We start from the raw sequence: 20108 nt of genomic DNA on the forward strand, positions 1-20108 counted from the left end.
TAATTTTTCTTAAAACACAAAAACACCCTTTCTTTCTTTCTTAGATATGCTTATCTCAAGACAGCCAGATAGTAGTTTTCAGCAAAAAAACCAACATAGGAAAATACATTGATGTTACTTCCCATAATCATCGTCAAAATTCTTCCCTATTAAAACTTTGGTTCATCATAACACATGCTACGCTCCACTGAACTTATTTTATAACAAAAACTGTGGCATATTAAATCCACATCCTCTCAAATAGTTATAACTCTCATCTTATCTCTAAGATATTAAACAACTATTGCCTCAACCCCCCCAATTTCCTCAAGAGGTTACTTTTAGAATTTCAGTTATGTATTAAAGGTTTATTGGAAAAAAGTGTTCAGTCTATACATAGCATTGCTATACACCTATTAGTCTCCTTTCATCCTGTATGCAAGTTAATAACATTCCTACTCTTCAAAAGATCAACTTTTCTTGTTGACACTACACACATCAACTGATTTTAATAATTTCAATTTCTGTTATAACTTTTAATACTTTTTTTTACTGGATCAGTAATTAATCATTTTATATATACACATTAGGTAGAATTTTTTTTCTTTTAATTTTTAAAAATTTTTTTAAATGTAATTAAAATTTTTCTTTTCCTCACCAAAGTAATGCTAGAGTAAATGGTTAAGAGCAGTTTTCGATGTAGCTTGTGCTTTAGTTAATTTTAGTGTATATATTCCTAATATAAAATCATCCTACCTATATAATATAACACTAACTTTCTGTCAACAATTTTCTTCCAAATCAGTCTGCTAAAGCACTTTTAATTGCATCAGTCCACCTAGATCTTGGTCTTCCTCTGGTTGTTTTAACTGTCATCATGATATGGAACACCTGTTTTGCTAACCTTTCCATTCCCATTCTGTCATTGCTTTCATTTAACAATCTTTCAAATTAGTTACTCCAAACAACAAGAGTGTTTTTTTTCTACAGTTTTCATGTCACCTTTATCATCTCTGATTACTCTTACAGTACTCTTTCCTCAATTTCTAAGCTTTTCAATAGCCCATTCTTTCTATGAGTACTGTTTCAAAACAGTACTCATAGAAAGAATTTGACACAGCTTTGATTTCTTACATTTTCTCTGTATTCTCCAAGACTTATGACTTATCCTATCAAAAGTTAGTATCAAATATCTGCTTTTCTAGGACTGCTTCTTTAACTTCCTGATTTCATAATGGAATTCTGATTTTTTTTATCCTTGCAAACAATTTTATTATTATTATTATTATGTGACACCTCCAGGGAGTCCAAAGACTCATCGAGGGAGGGCACCTACTCTACAACTCAATCCACTGTATACAACAAACTGCAATTACACCAATGCCATCTACTGCCAACCACCACTAGTATTTTCACAGACAATCACAAACATCCATGCCCACAGTGGGATTCGAACTCACAGCCTTTTGGTAGAGAGCAGATACACAAACCACTCAGCCAACCAGGCAGGCTGATTTATCACATGCTTTTCTGATGAAATCCATCAATATTTTCTTCAAACATGGCATTGAGTCTCTATGGTTTGATTTAAATGCTTTCACTTTTTCTGAATTATATTAATAATCAATTGATGGTTTCATTTTCATTTAATGATGCTAATCCTTAAATGTGTTTTATCCCTTGGTTAATAATATATAAAAGCAAAAATCACATTCACAACTTATGCTAGATATATGGAAATTTGGAATTTTGAGGGAACAAGTTTAATTGTGTTTACACATAGAGATATGAAATGATGTCATGTAAAATACAGATTATACTGAAATATTTTAATTTCACAATACTGACAGGAAAACCACAACTGAATTCCATATAATTCTACATATCAAATTTCTGATATGTACCCTCAGGAAGGTATACAGGATATTATGATAGTACATGAAAAAGATCATTACTAACTTCCGATTGACAATTTTTCTCTCAGTTTATCTGTTACTCCACTATTGTAAAATCATATAATTCACATATGATCTTACAATACCAGTCTTCTAAGGCACTTCTTAATGTATCACTCCACATAAGTTAGGTCTTGCTCTTCATCTGGGTCTTTTTTACTTGCCATTCCTCAAAAAAAAAAAAAAAAAAAATTTGCTAACCTTTCTTCTCCTATTTTGTTTAAGTGACCACCTGAAATGAGCTTTCCTAACATATTCCTGAATGCTAAGAAAATCAGTCACTCTCATAACTTTCCTCAGAAGTTTCATATTTGTGGTCTCCAGTCTTTGATTAAGTGTAACCAAGTCCTCGGATTCGCGCTCTCAGGGGACCCTGTAACCCCTAGAGAACGCGTCCCCTGGGTGGCAGATAGGGGAGCCCACCATGTGTGTGTGTGTACATGCGCATGCGTGTGTGTGTGTGTGTATATATATATATATATATGGTGGGGTGGTCCGAATATACTGAATAAGGACTCGTGGACCAACAGGGCCATAAGGGGCAATCATCTTGATTGTAAGGGAAGCGGCACTCCCATGGACCCCTAGCTGGATCTATCCTCTCCTTTTTCTACTTTGAGGAAGATCCACTTACTTTAATCTTTCCTATAAGGCCTTATCAGCCAACTCTTCTTACTTTATGACCCTTATGCTATTAGAGTACTCGAGGGCCTAGGGTCTTTTCATTTCTGGCCTTACAACTATGCCCTCTCTATAAACCTTACTATATTTCTTCTATAATCTACCCTTTCCCCTTCAATATACCCTATTCCTCCTATGGGTTTAAATTTGGAAGAAGGCGATTTCAGAAGCCTTAAGGTAGCAGCCCTACCACTGAACTATTCCATCGTCAGGCTAGTCCCCTGACATGGAGAACATAACCATACTTGTAAGCTGACAGAAAAAGATAATCGGATTGAATCTATGGGAAACAACCCTGGAATGGAAAAGGGAAAATGAAAATGGAAACGACAAAATATAATACACATAGCAAACTGGAATGTAAGAGGAATAGCATATAAAGAAATAGAATTAGACCAGTTATTAAATGAAAGAAATTTTAAAATAGCAGTAATCGCTGAAACAAAAAAGAAATTAAAAGGAACTATGAGAACTGAAAATTTTAATGTGATATACAGTGGAGTCGACAGAGACCAAAGAGCACAAGCAGGAGTCATGATTTCGATACATAACTCCCTTTCAAAACAGTTAAAACATTATCAATTATGGAATGAAAGAATAATAGAAGCTAGAATAAAAATAGATACAGGCTATTTAACAATAATTGGTTTATATGCCCCAGAAGAAGGAAGAGAACAGGATAATATTGATTTTTATAATCAGCTACAAAACATATATAATAAAATAAATAAAAATGACTACATAATTTTAGCAGGAGATTTAAATGCTAGAATTGGAAACACGAAAATTAATAATAATATAGGAATACATGGAGAACACACTCTAAACAGAAATGATAAAAAATTGATTGACTTTGTAGTTTATAATAACCTAAAAATAATAAATTCCTTCTATAAACATAAAGACATACATAAATATACTTGGGCAGCAAGAGGATGGAAATCAATATTAGATTACTTCATATTAAATGAAAAGACATCAAAATTTTCACTAGATGTTAGAGTTCACAGAGGATATGAAATAAGCAGTGACCACTTCCTTGTTAAAATAAAATTAAGATTACCACTTAAATGGCTACAAGTAACAAGAACAGAAAGAAAAACTGAAACATTTGTTTATAAAACTAGACTATTGAATGACACAAATGTACAATGGCTATATGAACAAAGAATTAACCAATATCTAGATAAAATAAAACAAAATGAAGAAATAGAATGGCTTAATATAAAAACGATACTAAATGCAGCAACAAATGAAAGCTTAGGAAAAACCAAAAAATTCAATAAAAGAAAAAACTGAAGATCTGGGATGATACAATCAAAGAAATAATTAAAAAGAAAAAAGAAGCCTATCACAAATGGTTAAGCAGTAAAAGATTAGAAGATGAAATAGAATATAAAAGAATAAGAGCCATAGCTAAAAGAGAAGTCAGAAAAAGACAGAGAATCATGGAATAAATTTGTTTCTAATTTAGAACATGATTTATATAAAATAAGACCCAATGTATATAAGATTTTGAAACACCTAAATGCAGATACCAAAGAAAACATAAAATTAAACACTGAATTGAAATTAGAAGAATTTCTAAATTACTACACAGAACTGTGGGCAGACAAATATTTTAAAAAAGACAACTGGCAAACAATTAATGAAAATGAAAAGGAAATAACTGAAGAAGAATTAGAAATCAGCCTGAAAGAAACAAGAAACGGAAAATCACTGGAGAAGATAAGCTAGGTTCAGAACTATATAAATACGCAGGAACAAGATTCAAAAAAAGACTCTTACTATTTTTAAATAAAATTTACTCAACTGGTATCCCTCCCAATAAAATGGAAAAAAGCAATTGTGATTCCTATCTTTAAGAAAGGTAATAGAGATGACCCTAAAAACTATACAGGTATCAGTATACTAAATTCCTGTTACAAAATATATAGCAGAATCTTAAATAACAAACTAATGAAATATTCCGAAAACTTTATTCTAGAGGTACAGAATGGATTTAGAAAAGGACGATCATGTATAGACCCAGCCTTTTGCCTAAAATTAATAGTAGAGAAAAGAAGAGAATATAATTAGGAAACACATATTGCATTTATTGACTTTGAAAAAGCATTTGACAAAGTTAAAAGAAACATATTATTACATATTAAAAGAAAGACAAATACCAAATAATATCCTAAAAGCTATCACAAGTATATATGAAAATAATCAAATACAAATAAGATTAAATCACAAGCTATCATATACAAGAGAGATAAACCAAGGGATCCGACAGGGATGTCCCCTCTTAGCAACTCTTTTTAATATCTACTTAAATGAAATAATAATAAAATGGAGTAAAAATTTGCACCAAGGAATTAAACTTTCACCTGCAGTTAACTTAAACACTCTCCTCTTTGCAGACGACCAAATAATAATTACAAATTCTGAAGATAACTTGCAGAAAGCTGTTTTAAATCTAAATGAGATATCCAAAGATTATGGTATGATAATATCAACAGAAAAATCAAAAACTATGGCCTTTAAAGGACAAGATCCAGCAAGTTAAATGAATTCACCTCTTAGAACAGGTGAATTCATTTAACTACCTAGGATGTATGATCACATATGAAAATGAAAAAGATATAAACGTAAAAATTGCAAAATATTTAAAAATAACAGGTGTAATTAACTCTATATTTAAACCAAACCTAGTTCAAAAACAAACCAGGCTAAAAGTATACAATACATTAGCCTTACCGGTCTTAATGTATGGAAGCGAAATCTGGACAATAAAACAAAAAGACAAACAAAGATTAACAACAGCAGAAATGAAGTTTATGAGAAAAACTGCAAAGTATACCCTATTTGATCACAAAAGAAACGAAGATATTATGAAAGAATTAAACCAAGAACCAGTAATAGAAAAAATTAAAAAATATAAACATAAATGGATGGAACACATTCAAAGAATGAAAACAGAAAGATTACCAAAACAAGTCTTAAAGTACAAGCCATTAGGAAAAAGAAAACCAGGACGTCCTCTTAAACGATTCAACGATGACTTCTAAGGGCCGGAACAGGCCCTTAGAAGTCATCTAAGGTAGCTAGGCCTAAATCCTTGATACGTATTATGATGATGATGAAGTCCTCGGATTCACAAGTTAAATTTATTCAGTCGACTTCCTACCATAGGTTTGTTAATTCTGTTGTCTATCTCATATCTGATTTCCCATCTTCACTAAAAATTGCCTAAATAGCCAAAATATTTTATTTATTCTATCGTTTCTGCATCCAAGATGCAGTTGCTGTTTCCAATGTTCCTATTTCATAGTCCTTGTCTTTTTATTGCTGATTTTATACCAAATTTATTATAGCAGAAAATCAATTTAGTTAGGGAATCCTGCAGACTCATAATGGATTTATTTAAGAATATAACTCATCTGTATAAAGTAAAGAGCTAAGAATAACATCTCTAATTTTGATATCAGGCTTAATGCCACTTTCCTTCATAATGGGATCCATATACATGATTAATAATGGAGATAACGAGCACTTGTTCTCACAACGTGATTTAACATTAAACCAGCTTCCTGTACCTCCTTTAAATCTAAAGAGAGCAAAAGTCTTGATCTGACTGACTTACAACTCAAATAAAGACTATACACTTGATTTTCATTTAAACCATACAACTGTGGCAATGTGAACAGCCTTTCTCTTTCACCTTGTCATATGCCTTTTCCAGATCTACAAAACCTAAATATATTCCCATGATTTTTCAAATATTTGCATCAAAGTGAAAATTTGCTCCAGCTTCTATTTGGCCTTGAATACCTTTGCTAAGTTTCCCTATCGACAATTTTTCTTAGCCTCTTGCTCTCAAGTAAGCTCAAATAAATCTTACCTGGAACACTTAACAGGGAAATTCCTCCATAATTCTCATTTCTAGTTTTATTTCTCTTTTTATAGATGAATACTATGAACGCTTTGCTCCAATCCTTCTGGAATTTGACCATCTCTCCAAGCCTGAGAGAAGACAGTGAAGTGGCATATGGTGATAGGGTTGTGTTTAGAGAGCTGAAAAGCAAAGTTATTTTGCTTAGAAAAAAGTGTTAGAATTAGATTGTATTGTGGTGTTAATTAGATTTAAGATAAAAGTTTTATTTTAAATATAGTTTTTCTGCAGTAAGTTGTGTAGCGTAGTACATGGCACCAATGTGAAGCAGATCAATGGCATCCAAGGCATCATTGTTTAAAGAATTCAACCAAACGGATTTTGTACAGTACAATGTCTTCAAGATGTATGCATTAACAAATGCAAATGGAATTTGGTTTGAAAGTGATAGTAGTAGGAAAGTGGGCCGAAATGCTATGAGAGTGAGGGTCAAAAGTGCAGGTCAGGTCAGAGATTGAAGGCGGTGAGAGAACAGAGAATATGCATGAAAAATGCCGGTGATGGTGTAATGGCAGATAGGATTAAAAGTCACACAATCGAGAGAGAGAGAGAGAGAGCAAAAATCTTGATCGAAAGAATAGTAGTATTACAGATTTAAGAATGAAGAGTTGGCAGTAATGAGTGAGATAGCTGTTATGAGGAGTTATGAGTGATACACAGGATGAAGCAGGGAGCTGCAACAAATGCAGAAATATCTGGTAAGTGGATCAGATGATATCAGAAAGAAAGAAGTGCAAGAAAAGATAAATGAATGTTTGACTAAGAGAGAAGGAAATATCAAGGAGCAAGTCATGCACAGCAATTCTATCATAAGCGGTGCGATTGGCAAGAGAATGACACTGTGCTTCCTGGGTGCAAAAATTAATGATGTTAGTGAGGCTATTAGAGCACAAAAGGATAAAGTGAAAGAGTTTATTGTTTTGGTTGGAATGAATGATTTCAAAGGAGAAAAGTATGACATTAAGGAGGACATGAAACAATTACTGGAAGGTAGCAAAAGAAAAGAGTGAGAAAGTTAAGATAGTGAGTCTGTTGCTGCTGCATGTCAGAGTAGAGCTGAGGAGGGCCATAATAGCCAATGACTCAATGTATAGGAATAATGTGGAGTTTTTGGATGCATGGAGTGAGTTTGATGGGCAAAAGGACATACAAGAAAGATTGTTTGCATCTGAATGGATTTGGTGTTCAGAGTCTAGAAAATGTATTGTTGAATGAAGTAAAAGTGGTGTGCAAAATCTGGAAACTACAGCTTTGGGGAGGGAGGGGGGGAAGCTGTTGAGTGAATATGCAGATATCAGTGAGTGTAAGAATGTGCATAAAATGTCTAAGTTAGTACCTCTGGTAACAAACCAGAATGGGATAGTTAGTATAAAGCATCAGGATAGTGGTGGGCCTATTTTTGCACTTTATGTACACCAATGCCAGGAGCATTTGGAACAAAGGAGAGGAATTTTTGGCATTGGTTAGTTCATCTTGGCCAAAGGTTATTAGCATTAGTGAGACATAGCTAACAGAAGATGATATAGTTAGTGGGAGAGAATGTGAAGAGTATAGTAAGTTCAAGGAAGATCAAGAGAAAAGAATGTGGGGAGGAGCGTTATTGATAATAGCCAATGAACTGCAACCAAGGAGTAGAAGTTCAACTGCAGGCCACTGAAAATAGCACATATGAGTCTATCAGGTGTGAGATAGAGGCATGCAGAACAAAATATACAGTTGAATGCTTCTAAGACCAGGGGATGGAAAGCACGATGGGGATAGTATGCATCAGCAAATAAGCTCGATGAGTATAAATTAAAGATGTTAAGAAATTATATTCTTGGTTTAATCCTTTATCGAAGTGTAAGCAAACAAAGTTTGCATGTGAAGTAACTTCATGACTGGGAAACCCATACATAGAGGCTAATGACTTCACATCTCTTGCCTTAGTATCCCATACTCCAAAAGCACATACCTTACGGACATGTATAATGCTATGCATTATGGCACGGATCACTTTTAATATGTGGAGCCAAAAGGTGTCACGCCTTATTACTAAAATACTCTGGATTACAAATAGATGCTGAAAGTTGTTCTGCATTACTTCAACCTTAGTATCACTTCGAGGTTCTGGCTCTCACTGATGAAACCTCAATAAAAGTTGAAATCAGTCTGGGTGGTGACCCTTTCCATAATGCATAGCATTATACATATCCGTAATGAAAGCACATATCCGTAAGGATATGTGCTTTTCATTATGGGATACTAATGCAAGTGATGTGAAGTCATTAGCCTCTATATACGAGTTGTCCAGCCATCAAGTTACTTCACATGCAAACTTTGCTTACACTTGGATAAAGGATTAAACCAAGAATATAATTTCTTGGCATTTTTAATTTATAGTATAATCAAGTGGAAAAACTTTCAACATGTGTGGAGGGCAGGTAATTATTAAGGGGGGGGGGGTAACTATGGGAATATAGATTGGAAGGAGGAGAGGACACATAGGAGAAAGGAAGGAAATGGAATTTATGCAGTTACTAAGGGATAATTACCTGACACAGCATGTGATAGAATATATTATGGACTTGAGAGTGCTAGATCTAGTAAATGCACTGGAGAATTTGTCTATAACCAATATGACCACGTTACCACCAACTGGTGAGAAGTGGCTAAATGTATTGAATGTTCAGTTAAGAGAGGATATGTGTGAAATTACAGGGCTGGTAAGTATGACAAGCTTAGGAGATTGCTTGGTTCAGTGCCATGGCATGTGAAACTGCAAGGGCTAGATGTCAAAAGTGCATGGGAAGTGGTAAAGGAGTGTTTGAGGAAAGTAATGGTAAACTGCATACTTAGGGTCAGAAGAGTAAATGAAGTGGGAGTTAAACGGATGAATATCATCATTAAGCTGGATCTATAAAAAAAGAAAAAATTGTGGAGGGAATTCAAGGAGAAAAAAGACCAGCAGGCACACAAACAGTACAAAGCACAGACCAGAAGGGTAACTAGTGTGTTAAGAAAGGCAAAAGCAGTATGAAAGGAAATCAGTAGTGCAGGCCAAAGATAATCCCAAACAGTTTTTTTTTTATATGTTGCAAGTAAAAGGAAGAATGTTTATAACAGAATGATTTTAATGAATGCCAATAGTAGGAAGGTAACTGAATCAGTTGAAATAGTAGAATTACTAAGGACACTTTGCAAGAGTATATCATCCAGGTGGAGATATTGCAGTAACGAAAGAGGCCAAGACTAATATGGGAACTGAGGTAAATGAAATGGAGGTGTATAGCATATTACAAAACCTTGATATGAATATAGCTATGGGATTAGATGGTATATCCAGCTTGAGTTTTACATGATGGTCTAGGAAATTTTTGAGTTTTACATGATGGTCTAGGATGGAAAAAGGGGGAAATAGTTCCATTGCATAAAGAAGGCTCCAAGACTGATATAGCAAATTACCAACTGATCAGCATATCTAGAGTTGTTGTCAAGGTACTGGAGAAGTTGGTCAAGAGCAAAATACAGGAATGGATAGATGGAAATGGGATACTGTATAGGAGGGAACAACATGGTTTTGTAAAGTGTAGGTCATGCCTCAGTAACTTGCTCACATTTTATAATAGTGACAGCTGAGCTGGATAATGGTAATGGATTTGCAGTGATACTGCTGTACTTTGCTAAAGCCTTTGACAGGATACCACATGGAATTCTAATCAATAAACTGCAGCACATGAGGATGGATATATAGGATTGGTGAGGTGGATGAGGTGGTTGATGGAGAGATATCAGAGAGAACTTTATTCAGCAATAGAGTCCAGAAGAAGGCCTGTGACTAGTGGCATGCCACAGGGCTCTGTTCTTGGACTGCTACTGTTTAATTTGTTTATTAACAATATAGGAAAGGATCTGAGAAAGACTGTTTAGTTGTTTGCTAATGATGCAAAATTGGATAGAGCAATAGTTAATATAGATGATGTTAAAACTGTGCAGGATAATTTGGATATCAGAGAATGGATGTCAGTTTAATGTAACAAAGTGTAAGGTTATGCATTTTAGGGTGAAAAGATGGAACTGGGCTCCAGGAAATTGGTGAAGCCAGAGATTTGGAAATGTTAGTGGATAGGGAGTTAAAGCTTAGAGGGTACATAGTAGATGTGGCTAAAGCAGCTCATCAGATTACTTGGTTACTGAAGAATACTCTGAAGAGCAGAGACAAGCAGGTTATTATTCCTCTTTATCAAGCCCGATAAGACCCCATCTTTACTACTGTGTACAGATCTGGTCACCTGAGTTTCTTGGCAATGAGGAATAGGTAGAAAGGATCTAGACACAAGTGACCAAGATGGTAGCAGGTCTATGGAATGACCTTACGAGAACAGGTTGAAGATTTGTAGGTTACAGAAATTAATTGATAGGCAGAAAAGGGGTGATATGAATGAGATATAGAGGAAATTTTTCAGAACAGGTCTGGTGGTGGGAGAGGGTCCATTCTAGGAAGCTGAGCAAGAGTGTAGTTAGCAAGGGTGTTAGAATTAGATTTTTTGCTTGGAGAGTGGTGAATGAGTGGAATAGGTTGCCAGAATCTGTTGTGGGTGCCATGACTGTGAATGAGTTCAAAGCAAAGTATCTTAGATACTGCACAAATACTGGATAGTACTTGGCATGATGTTTAGGGCCTATCTCGATGAGTCTAAGGACTCCATGGAGTAGCCTATAATAATAATATTATTATTATCATTTGACACCTCCAGGGAGTCGAAAGACTCATCGAGGGAGGGCACCTGCTCTACAACTCTGTCTCCATCACTCAATCTACCAACTGACCATAACTACACCAACGGCATCCACTGCCAACTACCAGCACTAATGTTTGCACAGACAATCACAAGCATCCGTGTCCATAGTGGGATTCGAACCCGCAGCCTTTTGGCTGGAGAGCAGATATGCTAACCACTCAGCCAGTCAGGCTGGCAATAATAATAATAATTATGCAGTGTAGACACTAAAACTTTTATACCTCCGTATGTGAGCATTTCTGGTCAAATATCATCTACTCCAGCTACCTCACCATATTTCGAGGTTTCTGATGGCATTATGCTTGAGTGTTTTTCACCGCTATGCTGTCATTGCTTGTTTCCTTTAGCAACCTTTTGGGCGTATCACTCCAGACAACTAGAATATTTTGATCGTCAGTTTTCATATCATCTTTATCATATGACTCCTTTTATAGTACTCTTACTCAATTTCTAAGCTTTTCAATAGCCTTCAGAACATTGTGCCACATTCCTGATATTTATTCTTCTATATTCTTATCAATTCCCAAGATTTTTGCTTAGCTACTTTTACACATTGCTTTTGCATTTTTCTATTTGTTTTCTCAGATATATGCTGACTTACTTGCTAGTAGCTTTCAATATGCTTTCTTCTTTTCCATGATTACCTCTCTTTCTCTGTTTCTGAGCCTAAGACTTTATGGGGAAAATATTAGGAAAAATCAAGGTTGCAAAAACTTTCAAAACTTTTTTTTCCCATCTATTAAATTAATAGTGCATAGATAAAATAAAAAGTTAGTCTAAATATTTTAAACACCTTAAATTAAGTACCATATATTTTCGCGTATAATGCGATTCACGTATAATGCAAACTAGAAATTTCGTTTGAAAGCTAGCCCTAAAATGTCATGTCCACGTATAATGCAATCTGTTAATCTTGTTCCATAATATTATAAATAATACAATACGAATTAACGAAAGAAATATTTATTTTAAAACAAAATGTCAAAATCCTTTAAATTCTTCTTCATCTTTTGAGTCATCAATCATTTCATTTATAAATTCATCTGTAGGCATTGCGTCATCAGTGTAGCAGTTGTCGTCATCGTCATCATGCTCTCCATTTTGTTGTGCATCATCCTCACTTTAGTATATATGACGTGATCTGTGATCTTCGGATCCATCCACTGAATTACTTATTCTGCATTTAAGAAATGAGCATTGAATCATTTCGGATGGTATCGAATCCCAATTTTCTTCCTTTTAAACATCACTGTCAGCTTTAATTTGGTTCCATCTGTCATGCATGCTAGAACAACGGTAAAATGCGTTTTTTCATGTCCCGTTGTTTTTATGAGGACACCCTTTTCATCAACTGAGTTTACTGTTCGATTCCCAGGCATATCAAAGTACATGGGCATCTCATCCATATTGCCAATTTGGGAAAGTTCATATCTGTAATTTTATGATAAATCTATGGAAGGACTCCACTTTTTCTTCAAGCTGCTTTGGTAACTTCTGCACAATTATTGTTCAGTGTCGTAATGTTAATGCTTTGCATTCCATAAATCTGTTGCACTACCCAGGCGAAGCAACAAAAGATGAAATACCTGGTGTGTCCTTGAATTTACCATTCTTGAGTTGTAGAGCTCGAAAACAAATTGCATTTTTTGTTATTATGCCATCTTGTCGTTGTGTCAAAATCTATTCATTTAGCTCTTCTTTGAGTTCTGGAAAGGATGCTACATCTCCATGATGGGCACGTTTTGTTTTGGGGATTTTTTCAAGACTGTCTTTTTGCTTAAGCCAAAGTCTAATATTACTCTCTGCTACACCAAATTCTCTCATAGCAACACTGTTATTATGTTCTTCTGCAAACTGCACGACATGCAATTTAAATGCTGCTTCAAAAGATGAATGTTTATGTTTCTGTTGGCTCATTTGCAGGCTAGGTTTGTTTAACAAATAATATTTAAAATGAACTGTGGTTAAACCGATATACCTAACTGTAAGTAGTGCCTAAATGTAAGTAGTGTTAATATCCCGCCAAGGGGGGGCGGGATATTAGCACTACTTACATTACCATTACTTGCTTTATGCACAGATACGATGCGTGCTCGGTCGCTGAATGCGAGTAGGTCAAGTAGATTTGGTTGCATAGGCATTAGGTAGTATACATAGTGTGTAAAAGTCTAACAAGATGTTATGTTTTTTAAGATCCGCATATAATGCGAACCCCTAACTTTAAGTAGTATTTTTTACCATAAATTTTTCGCAACGCGATAATATACAGTAATAAATTTTCATTTACTGTGTTTGCATGTGTTCTGTAGTGAATTTTGTAGTTTGTAGATTGAAAAGTTTCTTCTACGAGAAAAACTATTTACCTGAGCCAAAAATTGATTAAACCTAGAAATGACTGAAAAAAGGACTACAAAAATTTCTACTAATGTACCAATTTTGATTTTGTCAACAGCTGAAGTAAAGCAAGTGATGACTTGCTACAATCGAGCCAATTTCTTTACAAAATGTTAAAAATATACATAAACCCATCAATACCCAAACTCATGATTAGCAAGGGTCTACAGCATGGCATGTACATTATTATTTAAATAAGTTTATTATATTAACTCTTATTTTATGCTCACTTTTCAAAGATTACAGTAACACATATCTTTAAGCTAACCAAAAGTATAGTTATAGTTAGCTTAAATACTTAGAAAGAAACAACTTATGCATAACAAAAAGCAATATGATAAATCACTCAGTGATTATTCATGTACCTTACATTTCTTAATTCTTGATTTTCCTTCATTGATTTGGCATTTAAATCTGATATCTGTTTTTGTAATTCCTCTACACGACGTTGATATTGGCGTCTTTCTTGTTCCCAGTTTACTTGATACTGAAGAAAACTTTTTCCTTCTGTTTCCTTTGATTTTAATGCCTCTGCTGTTGCAAACTGCATATATAAGTAAACATTTATGTAAAAAATATTAATTTTTAATTATATTTTAATTATTTTAATTATATTTTTAATTTTTAAAAATATTAACTGCTGTGTATTTCCAGCCTAATTACTTCTTTTCGTATCTTTAAAAAAAATTGAATATATTAGACTTTTAGCAAAGTAACATCTGTACACTTTAACTCTTTCATAATCAAATAATGTTATAAAATACGGTTTTATTTATTTAATTTTTGCTTGGCATTTACTCTTTCTGTGAATAATTACTTCATAATTTTAAATATGAGCACATTAAGTGACATCTGTAAATATATTATACTGCTTACAGGAAACCAATTTAAAAAAGCATTAAAAAAATAAAACCATTAGGAAAGTAAGAATGATTTTTTTTAGTTATCTAGAAATGGACAATGAACGTGTGGCTCAATCTCAGTCAGTGTCAAACTATTTGACATATTGTCTCTCACAGTCAATTTCCATCCATGCTAAATTTCACCATGTCAGAATACTCATCATTTTTGCTGTTTCTTTGAATCATATGTAACTGCTGTGTAAGCGCATGACATTTTTGTCTCTTCTCAAGATGGTATTGGGGTTTTCTTTTCTAGTATGGAATGTTAATCCTGATTTCTGTGATATCCCCCCCCCGCCCATCCCCACAGTATCTTTAATATGTTCAGCTCTGAAAATTTCTTCTGATTTGCCTGTCTGTTCTATAGGAAATGCTATAAGCACCAGATTCCAAAAATCACTTGGGAACAGCAAAAGAAGCAATATGGGAAGAATATATAATACTTTATGACTGCTAGTACTTTTTACATGAAACTGAGTTTCAACTGGTCATTAACAAAATATAAAAAACACAAAGAAACTGCATAGTTTCACAACCAAGGGATGGGTGGCTTTTTCAAGGTAAAGAAACGTAAAGATAACAAGCAAAAATAAAATGAAATTAAAATAATAAAAATTATCATAAAAAAAACTAAGAAATTGTTATAGTTTCAACAATCAAAACACAGAAGGTTCTACTAAGGTAGAAGTGGAGGAATTTTTTGAGGCTTTAGAGAAAGCAACTGACACAATGAAAATGGGAAAAGTTGGTCTTTGTTGGGGATCTAAATAGCAGATAGTAAATGATTGTCAGACATACAAAAATATTTTGGGAAAATTTGCAGAAAAGAGCAAAGCTAATGATAATGGCAAATATCTGTTGGATTTCTGCTCAGGACATGGACTGGTTATTACTAACACCATGTTCCAACATAAAAATGTGCACAAATTCACATGGAGAGAAGAGGCAAGGATTGCAGGACACCAGAGTGTACAGAGGATTTGAAATTGGAAGTGATCACTCACAATTTAGTCTTGAGTAGGATAAAACTGAAATTGAACATTGGGGGGGAGGACAAGAGACCATTGCTCGAAACTGTAAAAGCAGAGTGTGAATAGAGGAGCAAGGAGAAAATTCTTTGCAAGGAGAGTGGTTGTGAGTGGAATGCATTATGAATGTAGACACACTGAATCAGTTTAGGCACAGTTGGATGAGCATTGTGTGATGAGCAATGATAATCAAGGAAAAGAAGGAGTAGCCATAGTATTCAACACAAAATACGAGTCTAATCTTGAATGACAGGTAATCTCAAGTAGAGTAATGTGGGCAAATATGAGAATTGGGAACTGGACAATGAGACTTATTTGTGCCTATGGTCCCACAGAAGGTTCTACTATGGTAAAAGTAGAGGAATTTTTTGAGGCTTTAGAGAAAGCAACTGACACATTGAAAAGGGAAAAGTTGGTCCTTGTTGGGGATCTAAATAGCAGAGTAGGAAATGATTGTCAGACATACAAAAATATTTTGCGAAAATTTGGAAAAAGGAGCAAAGCTAATAATAATGGCAAATATCTGTTGGATTTCTGCACAGGACATGGACTGGTTATTACTAACACCATGGTCCAACATAAAAATGTGCACAAATTCACATGGAGAGAAGAGGCAAGGATTAAGAAAAGTCTCACTGACTATGTTATTGTTGATGGTGATGTTTTCTCCCTGATACAGGACACCAGAGTGCAGAGGATTTGAAATTCGAAGTGATCACCATTCTGTCTTGAGCAGGATAAAATTGAATTTCAAATTTAAAAGAATAACACGTAAGAAAATTTTTAAGGCGAATAAAAGTTAAGCAGCTCTCAGATGTGAACTGTAGACTAAAATACACAAAGATTATTGAAGAAAAAATGAAAGAGTTTGAGAACAGGAACCAATCCTTGGAGATTCAGTGGGAAGTCTTGAAGAAAACCTTGACTGATTCAGCCAGAGAGGTATGATGTGGTGAGGTTGTCTGCAAGGATAGAAAAATCAGAACTCCATGGTGGATACAGGAAGTTAAAGAGGCAGTGAAGGAAAAGAAGAAAGCATATCAAAAGTTCCTGGCAAATAAGTCAGCTTGTGCTCTTAGAGAATACAGGGATAAATGTAAGAAAGCTAAACGCTGTGTATCATCATCATCAAATCCTACCATGTACCCTCAAGGGTTGTACAGGATATGATAGTACTACAAGAAAAATTTACATCATTACTAACTTCCTATCTATAATTTTCCTCCAAATCAGTCTGTTACTTGTCAAGACTCCAACATTATCAGATCTTATATTTCTATTGTCTAAGGCACTTTGTACCGTATCAATCCAACTATATCTTGGTCTTCCTCTGGGTCGTTTTGATGCCATCTGTTCACTAATCTCTAATCTTTCTCAGGACTCTCATATCTGTGGTCTCTAGTCTTTGGTCAAGCGTTTTACTTCTAAGACAACTATCAGATCCATAAGTTCAAACTGTTTTGAACACTGTCTTGTATACAGCTAATTTAGTGTTCTGACTAATTTCTCTCTTATTCCATATGAATTTATTCAATTGACTTCCCACCATACCAGCTTTGCTGATTCTGTTGTCTATTTCTATATTAAATTTACCATTTTCACTAAAAATCGTGCGTAAGTAGCTGAAATATTTTACTTGTTCCACAGGTTCTCCATTCACAACACAGTTGACATTTTCAATGATTCTGCCTATTTTCATTATCTTTTTATTGCTGACCTTCATACCATATCTATTACAACAGTTATTCAATTTAGTCAGTGAATTTTGCAGACTTGTAGCGGATTTATTTAGAAGTATAACATCGTCCGCATAAAGCAAAGAGCTGACATTAACATCTCCAATTTTGATATCATGTTTAATACCACTTTCCTTCATAATGTGATTCATATAGATAATGAATAACAGAGGGGATAATGTACATCCTTGCCTCACATCATATTTAACATTAAACCATCTTCCTGTACTTCCTTCAATTCTAACCGCTGACTTACAACTCAAATAAAGACTAAATATTCCTTGATATAATGCCCATTGAACCATATAACTGTAGCGTATTGAATAGCTTCTCTCTTGGCACCTTGTCATATACCTTTTCCAAATCGACAAAACATGATTTCTCCACTATTTGTCGTAAAGTGAAGATATGAACCTGCCATCTTCTATTTGACCTGAATCCAGCTTGTTCTTCACCAAGCTTTTCTTCCACAATTCTTCTCAACCGTTTCTCAAGTATACTTGCATATGTCTTACCAGAAACACTCAGTATGGAAATACCTCTGCAATTCTCACATTCAGTTTTATTTCCCTTTTTATATATGGGTACTATGAGAGCTCTACTCCAATCATTGACAATTCGTCTCTCTGTCCAGGCATTCTGAACTACACCGTGCAGCCACTGTAAAACTTTTATACCCCCGTACTTCAGCATTTCTGGTTGAATATCATCTGCCTTTCCACATTTCAAGCCTTTGATGGCTTTTTCTACTTCAAGTACGGATATGTTTTCCTGACTGCATGCCTGGTCACTGTTTTTTTTATCACTGTGCTGTCATCACTGCTTGTTTAATTTAGCAGTTTTTCAAAGTAATTACTCAATACTTCAAGGATATCTTTTTATCCCATTTTCATGTCACCTTTATCATCTCTGACTCCTTTTACAGCACTCTTTCCTCCATTCCTAAGCTTCTTCAACAACCTCCAGAATATCTTGCCACCTTCTTGATATTTATTTTCTATGTTCTTACCAAAGTCTTCCCATGACTTTTGTTTAGCTAGCTTTACACAGTGTTTAGCTTTCTTACATTTGTCTCTGTATTCTCTAAGAATACAAGCTGACTTATTTGCCAGGAATGTTTGATATGCTTTCTTCTTTTCCTTCACTGCCTCTTTAACTTCCTGTGTCCACCATGGAGTTCTAATTTTTCTATCTTTGCAGACAACTTCACCACAGGCCTCTCTAGCTGAATCAATCAGGGCTTTCTTCAAGGCTTGTCACTGAATCTCCAAGGTTTGGTTGCTGTTCTCAAACTTTTTCATTTTTTCTTCAATAATCTTTGTGTATTTTAGTCCACAGTTCACATCTGAGAGCTGCTCAACTTTTATTCACTTTAAAACTTTCTTACATGTTATTCCTTTCAATATGAAATTCAATTTTATCCCGCTCAAGACTAAATAGTGATCACTTCCAATTTCAAATTCTCTGTACACTCTGGTGTCATGCACCAGGGAGAAAACATCACTATCAACAATAACATTAGTCAATGAGACTTTTCTTATTCCTTGCCTCTTCTCTCCATGTGAAGTTGTGCACATTTTTATGTTGGAACATGGTGTTAGTAATAACCAGTCCATGTCCTGAGCAGAAATCCAACAGATATTTGCCATTATTATTAGCTTTGCTCTTTTCTCCAAATTTTCCCCAAAATATTTTTGTATGTCTGACAATCACTTCCTACTCTGCTATTTAGATCCCCAACAAGGACCAACTTTTCCTTTTTCATTGTGTCAGTTGCTTTTTCTAAAGCATCAAAAAATTCCTTCACCTCTACCTTATTAGCTCATTCTCTGGGACCATTGGCATTAATAAGTCTCATTGTCCATTTCCCCATTCTTATATTTGTCCACATTACTCTACTTGAGATTGCCTGCTAATCTTCTTGAATGTATTTTGTAATCTTTCGTGTTTTGTGGATGAATACTATGGCTACTCCTTCTTTTCCTTGATTATCATTGCCTGAATATAATATTTTGTATTTATTGCTCAGAAAAATCTCACCAGTTTTTGTCTGTTTTGTTTCAGTCACCCCTATTATGTCGATCTGGTACTTATCTAATTGCTCAGCTAGCTCCATTTCTTTGCCATTCAGGCTTCTTATGTTGATAGTACTGATCTTTAACTTTGGTGATGTTGAGTTGGGGTGTGTTTTCAGATTTGTTCCAGTAGCTGACTTTTCGCTGTTTGCCCTGGTTCCCTGGGGAAAACAATGGGGGCCTTGTTTAACCGGGCTACATTCCAGCCAACATGAAATTTTGTCATGCTGTACTATCATTTTTATTTTGCTTTAACCAATAAGAATACAATTTGGTTGGCTAAATCCCAAATTGCCAGCCTATCCTCGTTCGTCCAGTATCCATTGATGCCATCTGTTCAGATGAACAGATGGCATCAACGGCAGGAATTTGATGATGATGAATCCTGATGGCATGAGGGTTACAGATGTAGAAGAGGTTGTTCAGTTAATGAGTGCCCATTTTGTTAAAAGCTATCAACCTGGTGTATAAACACTGAGCTCACTGTTACCTCTTCACTAGATCAAGAAACGCAGGTGTATGTGGATGAGGTATTAGAGCTGCTGCACAAATTGAATAAGAATTCAGCAATAGGGACTGATGGGATATCAGCACATGTGCTAAAAGAGTGTTCAGCTGAACTCTCAGAACAGGGAAGATT

General features: G+C 34.8%; 1 protein-coding gene across 6 annotated transcripts in view; it reads right to left on the reverse strand.

Moving 5' to 3' along the window:
• Nucleotides 1-20108, reverse strand: part of LOC150108406 (centrosomal protein of 83 kDa-like) — a 300734-nt gene that overhangs the window by 111300 nt on the left and 169326 nt on the right. For all 6 annotated transcript variants that reach the window (XR_016548132.1, XM_090390751.1, XM_090390750.1 and 3 more), the window contains one exon: nucleotides 14098-14271. Coding sequence is in view for 5 of the 6 variants with exons in the window: in XM_090390751.1 (XP_090246877.1) it covers nucleotides 14098-14271 (174 nt within the window). In the remaining variant the exon portion in view is untranslated. The remainder of the gene's footprint in view (nucleotides 1-14097; nucleotides 14272-20108) is intronic.

Source organism: Typopeltis vanoorti, chromosome 3 (assembly GCF_054136105.1).
Source record: "Typopeltis vanoorti isolate ZY-2024b chromosome 3, IOZ_Tvanoo_1.0, whole genome shotgun sequence".
Classification (NCBI taxonomy): domain Eukaryota; kingdom Metazoa; phylum Arthropoda; class Arachnida; order Uropygi; family Thelyphonidae; genus Typopeltis; species Typopeltis vanoorti.